We start from the raw sequence: 15,528 nt of genomic DNA, 5'->3' as shown, positions 1-15,528 counted from the left end.
GAAGAAAAATTGTCCTAAATAAATGACTTACCGATAGATAGATGATGGAAAAAAAAATTATATTTGTTCGAAGGAAGAATTATTGAAAATAGAGTCGAAGTCTCACCACTAAATAATAAAATTATTATAAGTATACAAGTAAGGACGATAAAGTGTTGTGAAAATATGTGATAGTTCACTTTTGTCACGTTTAAAATTACAAGTAAAACATGGATTTTAATCATTTAAAATTAAATTTGCATATTTAGCTGTAATATTTTATATCATCATAATCGATTTTTTTTAAAAAAATGTCCTTAAAGTTCATAAAAAAAAGGAACTTGAAAATTAGTATTAAAATTGTAATTTGACCTTTTATTTTTTTTCCAATATATTTCGTTCTATGTATTTTTTTTAATTTCTAATTCACTAAAAGAAGAAGGGAAAAAAAAAAGGAAAAGAAACAAAAAACAAATTCCAAACCAAATTCTCCCCCAAAACTCTTAAAATATCCCTTTCTCTGTAAAGTTCATAGAGACCCCTCTTATCTCTTTACTCTCTCTCTCTCTCTCTCTATCTTCTTTCTCTCTCCACCAGAAAAGTCAGTCCAATCAGCCAACCGCCGCCGGTTGATGACAACGAACCCTAATTCTAGGGCGTCGCCGGCGAGGAGAACCACAGCGGAGGAAGGTCGGAAGCCCGCCCCATCTCACTAGTGGGACGGACTCGATCTCCCGCCGGTAACTGATGGAGGTTTTGTTCGGTCCAACGTTCAGCATCGAGGTACCGCCGCCCACGGCGTTCGCTGGCGTTTCTATTCCGCTGGAGAATCCATCCCCCCCCGAGACTCAGAATCGAGCCCGGTCGGGTTTTCGCGAGTCTGGATCTGGTAGCTCGATTGGGGAAAATTCGTCGGCGAGTTCGTCGTCGATTGGAATTCCTGACGCCGATTCCGATGACGATGGAGACACTGATGAGGTACAGAGCAAGCCAATGGAAGGAGGATTATGCGGATTGGAATCTCTCGAAGAAGCTCTTCCGATTAAGTGAGTTTCTCAATCCCTAATTCTTAAAATTTCCCCTAATTTATAAACTAGAAACCGAAAATCGAAGGCGAATTAGCAATTGAACCTGAAAATTTCCAATTAATCACGCAATTTTAATGTGATGAAATTGCAGAAGGGGATTATCGAGCCATTTCTCGGGGAAATCGAAGTCGTTTGCAAATCTATCAGAGGTGATTCAAGTGAAAGATTTAGAGAAGCCGGAGAATCCTTTCAACAAGAGAAGAAGGATTTTAATGGCGTCGAAATGGTCGAGAAAAGCTTCATTCTACAACTGGCCAAACCCTAAATCGATGCCTCTGTTGGCACTGAACGAAGATGAAGAAGAAGATCGTAAAGAAGCGAGTGAGGAATCCGATTCAGAGGACGGAGATGGAGAAAGCGATGAAGAAGATGAAGAGAAGGAACGAAGAAGACGAACACTAGGGCAAAGATTCCATGATCGAAAGCTCGTGAATGGCTTCAAATCCAAGAGCTGTTTTGATCTGCAAGAATATGAACAACAATGACTCGTAATGAAATGAAATCCTCTAAGCCCTTTGTTCTCGACTTTTTAAAGATTTATCGTTCTGAACGAAGAGGAAGGGAAGAAAGAAAAAAACTTTTTTTTTCTAATTTTAATTTTTATGTTTCATGAGTCCATGTAGATAAATTAATAATATAGGTTTTTATCTAATTATTAATAGTAATATTATAATTATATATATATGTGTATATGTATATATGGTTGTGTCATTGTGTGTATGATTTATGATATGATTGTTTGAGGGAGATGGAAAGTGACGGTGGAAAAAGGATATAATCTTCATATTTCATTTCATTGCTATTTTCACTTTTTTTTTTTTTTGGGCAATGTGTAATAGAGTAACAAATCTAGTTATAACTTTTATAGTTGAATCAAGTTGGTCTTTTAATTGATCGATCAGATATAAATTTGAATTTTATGTTCGAGAAATTTTGAACTATCAATTTTGTATCTATGAAATTTATAAATTTCAAAATATTGGATAGGTCAAGATGCGAAATTGAGAATTCGTAAATATATGAGATACAAAATATAATTTTTAAATAATTTTTTCTAGTATATTTAGAGGTAGAATGATTCAAATCATAGATCTTGTGGTTGTTAGCATCGCACGCTTTTAAAAGTATTTGACTGTTCTCTAAATTTACAATTGTTTTTTTAAATAAATATTTGATTAAATATAAGGTTAGATTTTATGTCTTAAATACTCAACCTAATCTACAATTTTAAAAGTTCCATATCTATTATTAAATACAAGTCCAAACATTTAAGACTCCTAGACACGTGACTAATAAAATCTTAGGTATAATGGAGTTGGGCAAATAATGAAAATTAAAATATATATATTGAACTACTTTTTTTAAATGATAAAAATGTTTATGTATTTTTAAATATAGTAAAATGTCACTATCTATTATTGATAGATCGTGATAGATATTTATCACTGATACTTATAGATGTCTATCTTGGTATATCATAATCTAACGTGATATGTGATTGATAGATAGTGAACAAGATAACAAATTAGAGACAACATAAACTAAAGAGTTTAATTGATAATTATTATCTGAATAATTAAATTATCTTGGAGTTAAATTGTCTGTGTTTATTTGCAGAGTTGAATTGAGTTAGTAATTATTGTTTGTGTTTGTTGTGTAGAGTAGAGTTGAGTTGAATTGGGGGATCTGATGCAGTTTTTTGTGAATGAGATTAGTTTTATTTTTGTCTGTTTGTTTTTTATTTCATTCTTTTATTTTTTTAGTTTTATGCTTTGTTATTGTTGATTAATTTTCAAATATACACTTATTTTCTCAAATCATTTATGACATAGGCTGAACAATCTCACATTTTTTTCTCAATTTGTAGAACATGATAGATTGTTTTTCATATATTATTTTTAAAAACTGTAATAGTACTAATTCTCTTCAATCTGTAAAACATATAAATAAAATACATTTCATATCGTTGCTCAATTAATTGGTATATTGTATATTGTATGTATACATATCGAAGGTAATTTTCCTAATTACTAATTGGTATATTTTATGTATATATATTGAATTTTGCTAACTTAACATTATCATTTCACATATCATACAGTTTATTTTTATATAATATGGATAGTATATTTGGAATTGAAATTGTACATGTGATAATTACCTTTCATTTGATTATGGTGGTGAGAATGTGACGTAGTACAATAACATTTTTCATAAGATCACAAAAATAACATGAATCGACCGAACATGTGGCTGTTTCCAAGAAAAATTCACAAAATATATATTCTTTTCGATACTTATGATATTCGTGTCATAATACAAACATAAAAATTACATGTCATGACGTATGCAAAAGTTATCAGTCTTTTCGACATGATAGTCCATTTTCCATTTGTTGTTATCCAAAAGAAAAAATATAGGGTACTGGTTCAAATATCAGTGGTCAGTCTACATGTTTCTTCCTAGTAAACGGAGGCAATACCCCTTCCATACGTGTTTTGGTACTGCAATGAAGCAATCTGTCTTCTAAATGTTTGTGACAAGAAGGTCAATAAGGGTGACATGATCACCCTCATGAAACAAATCATCATATCAATTTTTTGTAAAATATTTATGTAATATAACACAAAAAAAAAATCTATTAAATTAGCTACCAAATTTGAAATGAAAATCATATTAGGATGTATACAAAAAAAAAAAAATGTAAACAAAAGACAAGATAAATATGAAAACATGAGGGAAGAAATCGAAAAATATAACAAAAATTCGAAAAAAAAAATAGCAACAGAAAGAAAATGGAAGAAGAAAAGGGACGCGGAATAAGAGATGAGATGAGGGAAGAAACCAAACCGTGGGAGAAGAGAGAAGATGCTGGAAGAAACCGAACAACAGGGCATCAGAAGAAGAGAGAAGGAAAAATGACGTAAAAAACACCAGAAGATTCTTGGGGGATTCCGCCTTGGATGAAAGGAACTGAGAAATTGTTAATAATGGCGGCCACCATGGGGAACTTTTAGAAAGTGACGATCCAAAGGTTTGATGAAAAAAAAAAAGATCTGGAGAAGAATCCAGACGGCGAAAATGAGGGAAGAGAGAAAAAAAATGAAAATATCACTGATTTTTAGGGTTAGTTTTAATTGGGTAAAACAAGTGGTTTTAATAACCCACATTTTTTCTTTATGAGCTTAACAAATATGGGCCCACCCAACCCAACAACTCATACCCATTTATCAAACACCCCTAAATCAATTTCAAGACTTTCGGTATAAATCCAGTCCCTCAATGACCCGCCAACTATCTAACACAAAATTTTAAAACATCTTCCAAAGCTCAGTATACGCACGTGCATGTTTATATATATATAAATGATATATTTAAGACACCGTTTGGTAACCATTTTATTTTTTTGTTTTTGTTTTTAAAAATTAAGCCTATGAACGCTGCTTCTACCTCAAAATTTCTCCATTTATTATCTACTATTCATAAATGATTTAAAAAACCAAACCAATTTATGATGATTAAAAAAAAGTAGCTTTCAAAAAATTATTTTCATTTTGAAATTTGGCTAATAACTCAACAATCGTACTTAAAAAAATATGCAAATCATTATAACAAATGTGGATGAAATAATCTTAGTTTCAAAAAAAAAAAATCAAACGATTACCGAATGAAGTCTAAACTTTCGAAGGTACTATTTTCCTATTGATTTGAAAATTACCAGGTTCGATTATTTTACTTTATATATTATTAAAAAACGAAAATAAAAACTAATTTACCTTATAATCTTAGGGTAACACTTGTCTTTGAACTTCTAAGAATTAGTGCAAGGTTAATTGGTAAGTAATTGATTTCTTTTTTTCTTTGATTAATGCTAGTGGCTTTTGTTTTAGTTAGTGTCCCCTAGATAGAAAGACAGAGGCCTAATGGCTTAGTGACATTGATGAAGGAGAATTTAAGTTAATGTTAGAATTTGAGGATTGGTGTATTAGTGGTTAGTTTTTATTTGTTTGTAAATATTTGTAATATTTCAATTTCAATGAATATCGAATTTAATTGAAGGATTTGATCCTCCGTACTATATTTATTTTTTGTTTCCAACTTTTGTTCTCTTCGTTTGTAGTTTTTTTTGTTACATGAATTCTACGTGGATTCATCTTTAAAAGCTTAAAGGCTCGTTTGTTTCGTAGATATTGCTATGAGATTTCAGACAAATATTTAATATGTTTATTTGTTTTACAGGATTTCACTTTTTAAATACACGATCTATGAAACTTTACAAATCTTTATGACATGAATTTTTACTACCTTCCATACCTGGGAAATTTTTAACATCAATTAATCATTACTATCACGTTCAACTGATACATCTACCATTTATATTTTATGTTATTTTAACTATTTAATATAAAATTTTACCGTGGATTATTAATATTATAATTATATATTTATTTTGTTGATTTTATTAATCAAATAAAATAATTTAAATACTATTTAATACAAATATTAATCTAATAATAAGTAATTAAATAATTAATCAATATAAAAATATATTACATAATTAAAATTTAATTATGATCAAATTTTGTTTTCCCATATTTGATTAATATTTAGTTTGGGTTTTCGTATATAAAATTGGCAAATAAAAACTTTTAGACAGTAATTATTTTATATATCCATTAATTATCTCAGACATTTAAAACTTATACATTTAATATTCAAACCCAAGAAACAGTTATTTTGCTATCCGAATGGACCCTAAGGATCAATTAGACACAAAATTGAATATACAATTTTAATCTTTGAACTTTGAATTTCTTTTTATTGTCAAATTTTAGTTTTGATATTTTCAATCAAATATTGAATTTAGTACTTTAAAGTTAATTTGTATTAAAGTTTGTTTAATAATAATATTAAGAAGAAGAAATGTCACCACGTAAAGGGAATGCTCTTAGAAATTAATTTTGTTGAGAAAAATCAACAATAAACTAATAGGAACTAATTTAAGTTTAAACAATTGACTAAATTAAACAAATTTCGAAATATATAACCAAAATGTTATGTATTCCATGTTTTACGTATTCCAATTGGGCTGGGCCTCGAATTACCCACAGAAGTGCCGTAAAACGGGCCAGGCCGTATCCCGAAAGATTGGGCCGAAGGGCCCAACTCAACGACACCGTACATTTGCCGCCAATTTTACGTCGTGTCGTCATCCACTTCTTTCAGTATCTCTTTCGCTCCATGGCTGATGGTTAGTTTCTCTCTGTATCTTATCGGCAGTAACAACTACAACCGGAGAAGATGCTACGGATCACATCATTCTCCTCTCGTCATCTGGCATTAAATCCGTCCGACTCAACGAACGTATTTTCTCGTTCGCTTCCTTCTCGCACGGCCGCCGCCCGGCGTCGGAGAGACTCTCATCGGAGTCCTAATCTCAAGCGGCTGACCTCTCGTGTCGTCAGACTCACCCATCGCAAGCAGCTCCACCAGGTTTTACTTGTTTCTGTTCTCTATTTACTTTGATTTATTTCAACTGTTAATTCTTAAGAATGTGAGAAAAAAGATGAAGGACTCCAATTTGTAGTCATGTTATTGCTTGCCGTTGTATACGAAATTTCACTTTCATGCCACTTCAGGATAAAGGCGAGTTTGATAATTTTCAATGTCATCTTCATTTTAAGTATCGGTAGTTCATGAATTCTCATTGATTAAATTATACTGTCTCACGTAATGGATTTGTGTGGTATAGTATTTTCGACGTTAGAAATTAGTGGTTGGATTATAAGTGAGGGCTTTCATCGAAGGGTATCATTCTTGGCAATTAGGTGAGTTTTCGTCTTTGAGTTCTTATCGTCATTTACTTTCTCAGGTATTTAAGGAAATTGAGATCGCCAAGAGACGTTATGGAAAGCTGAATACAATTGTTATGAATGCGGTCTTGGAAGCTTGTGTTCATTGTGGTGATATTGATTTAGCTCTGAGGACTTTTAATGAAATGTCCAACCCAGATAATTGTGGTCTAGACAATGTCAGTTATGGCACGCTATTAAAGGTACTTTAGTATAGTTAAACTATTATGAGTTTTAGATTCCTAATTGAGCTACGTGGAAAATCGTAATTGTAACAGTTGGGAGAGTCGTGATTATTTATTTTTCCAGTTTCATCTTGGTATTTTCTTTGCCAGGGTTTGGGTGAAGCTCGCAAGATTGATGAAGCATTTCAAATTCTTGAATCTGTGGAGGAAGGTACTGCTATTGGGGGTCCAACATTGTCAGCACCACTTATTTATGGTCTTCTAAATGCTTTAATTGAAGCAGGTCAGTTTCTACGAGAGGTCACTTGTTAAGCAGTTTTCTGTATCGTTCCTGTGTTTATCTAAGCTTCAAGGATCAGATTAACGTCTCAAGAGTTTAGGGAGTTAGTCTATGGTCAACTTATTTGTATTTTGTTCAGATTATTAAGCTTTCAGGTATAAATATTTATATTTTACTGTATTACATTTGCTGCTGTAACTCACTCATTATCATTATAAATTCAACAGTCTCACCTTAATTGATGGTGGTGAGCATTATACCGTTCTCTGTGTAACAGTTTAGATATATGTATATTACTATGTAAGCTTTGTACATTTTAATGGAAACATGAAGCAACTAAAATCAGCGTACAATGAACATTGCAGTTTAATTTGGTTGTCAGACATGATCATGTATCTATCTATGTCATTTATTCATTTTTAAAAGGCTTAAAAGGTGGAACTTTTGACTTTCTTTTTAAGGCATTCAAATCTTAATTAAGGCCAGAACCTCCTAACATACGCATTTGTTTATTTATATATAATATATTTTCATTCACATCTCAGGTAGTAAGTGACAAGACTGCGTCATTTTCTTTAAATTAAAAAGAAAAAGAAGAAAAGAGAACAAAAAGAAAACTCTTACAATTTAAATACAATTCACTTTTATATCGAAATATTTAAACAGTGCTTTGTAGCACTACTAATAACTCAAGACATCAGAAGATTGTAACAGTAATATATATTGTGATTAGATTTCGGCATCATCAGTATGTGCGAAATTCCAAATTTGTTCTTCATACTTTCTAAATTTCAATAACAAACTTTAACTTAGAAAACTATTATACATGTAACTACGGATATATATATTTTGCATGATATATGCAGTACGAAAAAAAAAAAAAAAATCTTATAAATTTAATTTTATAAAGTTTGAACTGACCCCATAAATGGACATGATTCAACGACTTGTGTTCTAATAGTTCTACTGTTATTATTATTATTTTTAATTAAAAAATTATTGATCATCTCCATGTCAGTCTGTAGATTTGTGCATATTTATGTTAGGATATATTTTTCTTGATTTTTGATGATTGTTTGTTGCTAAATGATATATTAGAGACGCACAACTAGTTTTATAAAGTTTCTTTGGTAGTTGGTTGTTTAAGTTAAATGTTACGGAAAAATAATGTAGAATGAAGAATCAAATCAATTGTAGGGAATTTTCTGTAAAAAGATTTGTTCATTATAATTAGATATCTTTTTTAAATGATATATTTATGCTATCATGTTGATTTTTGTAGTGCAGGAGACATGCGCCGTGCCAATGGTCTAATAGCACGATATGGGTTCTTACTTCGTGAAGGAGGCAATCTCTCTATATCAGTTTACAACTTATTGATGAAGGTGTGCCCACAGTTCTAGTTCTGCAGGATAATTACTAATGAGAAATAAAAATATTTGTTGCATTGTATCAAACTATCAATGTCTGACCTGGTGTGGCAATTGGAGAAGCCAGCATTTGGATTACATTGCTTAGTAATTTTCTTCTCATGGATTTTCAGGGGTACGTATGCTCAGGTGTTCCTCAAGCTGCTTTAGCCATGTACAATGAGATGCTAAATCTGGAGTTGAAACCTGATAGGCTCACATATAATACATTAATCTCTGCTTGTGTGAAGATCAACAAACTGGATGCAGCAATGCATTTCTTTGAGGAAATGAAGGTCACAAACATGTATTGAAAGGCCAGTTTAGAGCCTCCGAATACGTTTATTAATTGGTTGAGCAATCAACCAGTGTTTGTATTTTGTTACTCATAATTTCATTTTTTTCAGGAACAAGCTGATAAGTATGACCAGGAAGATATTTTTCCTGATGTTGTGACGTACACTACTTTACTTAAGGTCAGTGAACTTTTCACTCGCTTTTCTTATCATGTAAAACAATTTATTCTCAACAAGTTACATATGCTTATGATTTTTTGTTTTTTTTTTAATAAGATCAACGATTTTTGTTGAGAAAAAATGAAAGAATACATGGGTATACAAAAACAGCCCACAAAAAAGGGGAATCCATCTGCAAGAAGGGACTCCAACTATGCAAAATCATGTTCATAGGATAATTACAAAAAACCTTAGAAATCGAAGCCCAATGAGAAACGTGAAAACGAATAAGAGACCATGTATCTCTAGTATCCCTCTCAACTCTACTAAACACCCTTCTATTCCTCTCATCTCACAACACCCAAACAATAGCACAAACACTAGCCAGCTAGAGAAAACGACCTCTCTCCCCAAATGGCAGATTGAAGATGGACTCCTCGATCATATTTCTAACGTCTCTTTGACAGGCACACATCATACCAAACGCCTGAAAAAAAGAATCCTAGACAAAGCTTGAAAATCATAGTGCCAAAGAATATGGTCCAAGTCTTCCTTCGCCTTCCTGCAAAGAATGAAACAAAAAGGAACCAACGACGACATTTTCCTAACAAGCCTATCCAACGTACTAATACGGTTGTGGAGAACTTGCTAGGTAAAGAATCTCACCTTTTTAGGAATTTTAATCCTTCGCAACGATGAGAAGACAGACTCACCCACAAAAGCAGGGTTAACCAAACAGTGAAAAAGCGATTTACACGAGAACCCTTTCAAAGGATTAAGGCTCCAGACTGTCACATTTCTCCTCCCAAGGCGAAAGGGATGACTTTCAAGAAGAGAAATGAGGTCACCCACATCCATCGTTTCCCTATCGGACAGAGCACGACGGAACTCAAAGGAGAAAGAGCAAGAACTCATTGTCCAAACGAGAAAATATCACAAAATGATTTTTAAGAGATGACAAATGATACAACCGAGGGAAAGAACTACAAAAAGGTCTCTCCCCCACCCAGTGATCCCAGTGATCTTCCCAGAAATACGTCTTTCTCCCATCCCTCACCACATAACGAACCCAAGGAACAAAAGTAGAGAGCTCTTTCGCAATATCTTTCCAAAGATTCCGATAAGTCTCATTAATCCCTTTAGCCAACCACTCAAAAGGATGGGGACCATTTTTACTAGCAATAACCCTACGCCACAAGGAATTGGGCTCGGAGGAAAAGCGCAACAACCATTTGGCTAAAAGGGCTTTGTTTCAAGCCATAAGGGTCCCAATATCAAGACCCCCCAAACACATGGGTTTCTCGATGATCTCCCATTTAATAAGATGCAAGCCGATACCTTTCCCTTCATCAGCCCCTTCCCAGAGGAAGTCTCGCATCAACCTCTCCAAACAATTACACACCTCCCTTCGGAGCTCTAAAGAGAGAAAAGACATAAACCGAAATGCCACTTAGGATGGACTTAATGAGAGTAAGACGACCTGCTTTAGAAAAGAAAGTCTTTTTCCAAGAAGCCAATCTATTTCAAACTTTGTCTATCACAGGGTCCCATAATGAAACACACTTCAAACTATTCCCAAGAGGAAGACCAAGGTAAAAAGAGGGAAACTTCCCACCTCACATCCAATCCACTCAGCCCACCTTTTAATCTTTTCATCCTCGCTATTGATACCCATGACACAACACTTACCCCTATTTATCTTCAGGCCTGACATCTCCTCAAAGAAAGTAAGAATGTGATTCAACATTGAAAATGAATTAACATTACCCGAGCAGAAGAAAAGGGTGTCATCCGCAAATTGAAGATGGGAGAGAGAAACCCTATCCTTACTCACCTCAAAGGGCTCAATTAGGTTACCTTCGACACACTTAGTCACCAATCTGCTAAGCACATCCACAACAAGGAGGAAGAGAAAAGGGGAGAGTGGGTCTCCCTGCCTCAAACCTCTCGACGCCTTCACATTACCTCTAGGGCTCCCACTGATTAGAAAGGAGTAGCTCATATTCCTCAGGCAACCCTAGATCCTCATACGCCATTTATAACCAAAGCCTTTCCTATATAAAACCTTATCCATAAAGTTCCCATCCACATGGACATAAGCTTTTTCAAAATCAATCTTAAACACCCCTTCCTTCTTTCTAGCTCTCTAGTCCTCAATCGCCTTGTTGGCCACAAGGTCTTGATCCAAAATTTGCCTCCCTGCCACGAAGGCCTTTTGCTTATCAGATGTAGTTGATAGGAGCACCCTCTTCAGACGATTCGCCAGAACCTTTGCTAAAATTTTGTACACTTGTGATGAGACAAATTGGATGAAAATCTTTATCTCTTGTCACATTCTCCTTTATTTTCATAAGTTCGTCTGGACTATTATTCAAAAGGTCAAATAATTAGGGATCAAACAGATGTAAGTTTCCAACATTAATCTATTTAATCCCCCTTTCGTTAAATTAGAGATGTCCACGGGGTGGGGTGGGGCTGGGGATGGCTTCCCCGTCCCCCCTCCCCATTACCCATTTCAGTCTCCATCCCCGTGAAATTCCCTGCGGGGATCGGCGGGGATTCCCCATGGGTTCGTCGGATGGATGACCCTTTTTCAAAGGCTCTAATGTAAACTGTGTACCTTTTTAAAAGTGAATGAAAAATGGCCTTTTGCTTGTGTCAGCACCCTGTGAATTTACCAATTCGACCTTGAAAACCATCCACGCGCTTGCAACTGAGAACACCTCTCGATGCTCGATGCACGATACACGACACTCCATGTGCTATGCTCTACACTCTATGTTTTATGCTCTATGCTCGATGCTCGATGCTCGATGCATGATACACGATGCTCGATGCTCGATGCATGATGTACAATGCTCCATGCTCGAGCATTGTGTATCGATGCACAGTACACAATGCTTGATGCTCGATATACGATGCTCCATATTCTATGCTCTACGTTGTATATTGTATGGTCTATGCTCGATGCAAAGAAACGCAAAAAAAAAAAAAAAAGAAAAATAGGAAGAAGTAGAAATGCAGAGAAAATGAAAAAAAAGAAAGAAGAAACACAGAAAAAAGACGAGAAAAAAAAGAGAAAAAACCGAAGAAGAAATGCAAAAAAAAATAAAAATCGCAAAAAAAAAAAAAAGAGCTTTAAAAAAAAGAGAAAAAGTTAGAAGAAGAAACTCAAGAAAAAAAGAAAAAAAAGGAAAAACGTTGCAAAACGAAGAAAAAAGAAGAATGCATTTGGGGTTAAAGTGGTAATTTCATACAATGATGACATGCATAAGACCACTTTTCATTGGTTTTAAGAAAAGAACCCATTTTTCATTTGGGCCTTTTATTTTAGAAAAATTTTGGAAATTCCCTGCGGTGATCAGAGGGGGAAGGTGGGGATTCCCTCGGGGAATTTGGGGGGATCGGGTTCCCGTCCCCATCCCCGTTTAGCCAATGGGGAAAATTTTCTCCCCGCTCCCTCCCCCATTCCCCGTCTAATTGGGGATTCCCCACCCCGTTCGGAGGACCCCGACCCCGTGGGTTAAATGAACATCTCTACATAAAACTTTTGGAACACTTTGACCAGGTCCTCCTTCACAAGGGACCAATTCTCTTGATAAAAAGCCATTGTAAACCCATCCGGCTTTGGGGTTTTCGAACTATCGCTTCCAAAAACAGCCCTTTTGATCTCCTCAACAGTAAAAGGCTCGGACAAACTATCCTTATCCTCCTCAGAAATAGGGTTCCACTCAATCCCTTGAACAAAGGGTTTGGCTGACACCTTTGGACCATATAACCTAGAGAAGAAGCTAATAACTTCCTCTTCGATCTTCTTATCCTCCATAATGACCTCCCCTGAATCAGAGACCAATGGGCCAATTCTATTCCTGCTCTTTCGGCCACTCGCCACCCGGTGGAAGAGAGTAGAGTTGCAATCCCCATCCTTAGCACACACCGACTTCACTTTTTACCTACAGCTACAAGTCTCCTTTCAGATAACCTCTGCAAAAGGACCTTAAGGGCGTCCTTTCGAATATTGTTGCAGTGTCTGAACTCGGGTAGTTTCAGTGTGGGTCATTTGGTAGGTAGGTTATTTTGTAGTGTACTAGACTTCCTTTTAGTTGATACTGGTATTAAAAAGATTATGGGTGTATGTAGTAAAGTTTCCAGGTGAAGTGTTTGGCTTGATGGGTCATTTGGTAGTATTGATGTGCAATCACTTTGACGAAGAGAAATTTTTGGGCTTCCCTATGGTCTTGTAGAGGAAAATATAATCTCAAACAAGATACTGCCTATTTGATACTGTTTCTATCCTTCGAGAGTGATGCGTAGATCTTCTTTGTTTTACCAGTTGATACTGCATCTGGAATTCTTCTTTAGTTACTATGGATGCATGCAGTCATTGTTCACAAACCATGCGAAACCTGCATCCAAATTAATTGAATATAGCCATAGGAGCATATTATTTACTGCCCCACCCCCCATTCTGGTCTGACCCACAATAGTTCTTTCATGTTCTAAAATTTTCTCGAGTGGTTCTAGGTTCTAGCTCCTTTGGGTAACTAGAGCTACAAGCTGGTGGATCTTGATTTCCTTTCATGACATGAACTTTCCATTCATTAATTACGGTTATATTTTTGTAATAGGGTTTTGGGATTCTGAAAGATGTCTGTCTTGTTCACAAAATTGTGCTGGAAATGAAGTCTTCTCATGATTTGTTGATTGATCGAACAGCATACACCGCAATGATTGATGCTTTGGTTAACTGTGGCTCTATTAATGGTATGAGTGTATACATAACTAGTAAGTGGTAGAAAATTTTGGGATTGAATTGTACTGAGTAGGTAATTTGTCCATGGTAGCAGGTGCTCTTTCTTTATTTGGGGAATTATTGAAGCTTTCGGGGTGGAATTTGGACTTACGGCCAAAGCCACATCTCTATCTCACTCTCATGAGAGTTTTTTCTAGTAGAGGAGATTATAGGATGGTCAAATGTTTGCATAGACGCATGTGGCTGGACTCCTCTGGAACTATTTCTCCTGCATATTCGGAAGAAGCTGATCATCTTCTCATGGAGGCAGCTTTAAATGACAACCAGGTACTGTCCATTTTCTTCTGAGATTTAAATGTATTGGAGAACACGTGGCTTTTTTCCTTTTAGTGCTAAAAGTTTGCTTCCTTTATATTGTAGACCACAGCATATACGCCCTCAGTAGATAGAGATGGACTGTTGATTGTTATACAAGTTATTGAGCTAATACAGTGGTAGTTTATCCAATTTACTATAGTTTTTACCACAATGAGGGTCTGAGTGGCAAAGAAACAAGTATTTTCCTTTATGTATTTGGCAAGATTTTAAGTTGCAAGTTGTCAAAAGCCACCTGGAAGCAAAAATCTTGTTTACATGAATTGTTGTTTTGGTTGTTGGTGTATGTACAGTACATATTTGGTCCTAAAAAGGGCCTCCTCCATGCCATTTTTCCAAATTGATGTTTTATGTGCAACTGTAAGGAAAAGCGAGAGAATTACCGTCCATTAGTATTTTAAGGAAGCTCATACACATTTTGGGTCCATCCCTATGCTTTTCATGAGATATAAGGAAATCTACAGTACAAAATAGGGGATTTTAAAAAATAGAAAAATAAGTGAAATTATTTACACAAAATAGCAAAATTTTAATCTTCTTTGATAGAGGTTAATAGAAGTCTATCAACTGTCTATCAGTGATAGAAAATAATTTAAGTTTATCACTGATAGACGCGGATAGAAATCTACCCGTGTCTATTATTGTTTTTTTTTTTTTTGCTATTTTTGTAAATATTTTGACATTTTTTCTATTTTGTGAAAACTTCCTACAAAAATATTGCATCACCATCTTTTTAAGCATACAGTGGGATATTTGGAATGGCTCCAGTGAGAACACGTTGGAGCTAATTAGTTCTTTGAGCTCTTCGTAGGTTTCTTTACCAGCTGTTATTATTATTATTATTTAACATAATGGTTCCTTGCTTTAATAAATCCAATTTGGTTAATTCTTTTTGTCGGCTCCCTGGACCTGCCTTGAGTGGAAGGATATTTTTATTTTTGTCGCTTCGAAATGTGTTTCTTTATCCAATGAAGTTTCTGTTTCCAGTAATAAGCAGAATCATGAATGATTAGACTCGTTAGAGTGCTATGAAGGGTGAACGGCAACTTTGCAATCTTGATAAATCATGTTAATTTTAGAATCTGCATACTTTCACATTTGGTTAATCTTCTTTCATTCTTTTCTTAAGATATTTCTATGGACTTTGTGGAC

At 34.7% G+C, this 15,528-nt stretch overlaps 2 protein-coding genes across 2 annotated transcripts; both read left to right on the top strand.

The window, feature by feature from the left end:
* Positions 1–478: 478 nt before the first annotated feature.
* On the top strand, positions 479–1,845 carry LOC120086121. Its single transcript, XM_039042575.1, has 2 exons — positions 479–1,025; positions 1,159–1,845. The coding sequence occupies exons 1-2, from the start codon at positions 727–729 to the stop codon at positions 1,550–1,552; spliced, it is 693 nt and encodes a 230-aa protein (XP_038898503.1). The 5' UTR covers positions 479–726; the 3' UTR covers positions 1,553–1,845.
* A 4,431-nt stretch (positions 1,846–6,276) lies between these two features.
* On the top strand, positions 6,277–15,156 carry LOC120085845 (pentatricopeptide repeat-containing protein At5g10690-like). The gene is made up of 9 exons (XM_039042063.1): positions 6,277–6,560; positions 6,940–7,122; positions 7,255–7,387; positions 8,672–8,769; positions 8,928–9,089; positions 9,201–9,269; positions 13,877–14,012; positions 14,096–14,328; positions 14,422–15,156. Exons 1-9 carry the CDS (start codon positions 6,369–6,371, stop codon positions 14,497–14,499), a joined length of 1,284 nt encoding a protein of 427 aa, XP_038897991.1. The 5' UTR covers positions 6,277–6,368; the 3' UTR covers positions 14,500–15,156.
* The last annotated feature ends 372 nt before the right edge of the window (positions 15,157–15,528 follow it).

This window comes from Benincasa hispida, chromosome 9, assembly GCF_009727055.1.
Source record: "Benincasa hispida cultivar B227 chromosome 9, ASM972705v1, whole genome shotgun sequence".
NCBI classification, from domain to species: Eukaryota; Viridiplantae; Streptophyta; class Magnoliopsida; order Cucurbitales; family Cucurbitaceae; genus Benincasa; species Benincasa hispida.
The sequence above is the reverse complement of the archived record's forward strand: the minus strand, read 5'-3'. Positions and strand labels throughout refer to the sequence as shown.

What these genes read in the sequence shown, in the direction of transcription:
- LOC120086121 (XM_039042575.1), top strand. Translation starts at nt 727, where the DNA reads ATGGAGGTTTTGTTCGGTCCAACGTTCAGCATCGAGGTACCGCCGCCC. An exon ending in GAAGAAGCTCTTCCGATTAA is followed by an intron (nt 1,026 to 1,158) that starts GTGAGTTTCTCA and finishes ATGAAATTGCAG; the next exon opens with AAGGGGATTATCGAGCCATT.
- LOC120085845 (XM_039042063.1), top strand. Translation starts at nt 6,369, where the DNA reads ATGCTACGGATCACATCATTCTCCTCTCGTCATCTGGCATTAAATCCG. An exon ending in AAATGCTTTAATTGAAGCAG is followed by an intron (nt 7,388 to 8,671) that starts GTCAGTTTCTAC and finishes TTTGTAGTGCAG; the next exon opens with GAGACATGCGCCGTGCCAAT. An exon ending in ATTTCTTTGAGGAAATGAAG is followed by an intron (nt 9,090 to 9,200) that starts GTCACAAACATG and finishes CATTTTTTTCAG; the next exon opens with GAACAAGCTGATAAGTATGA.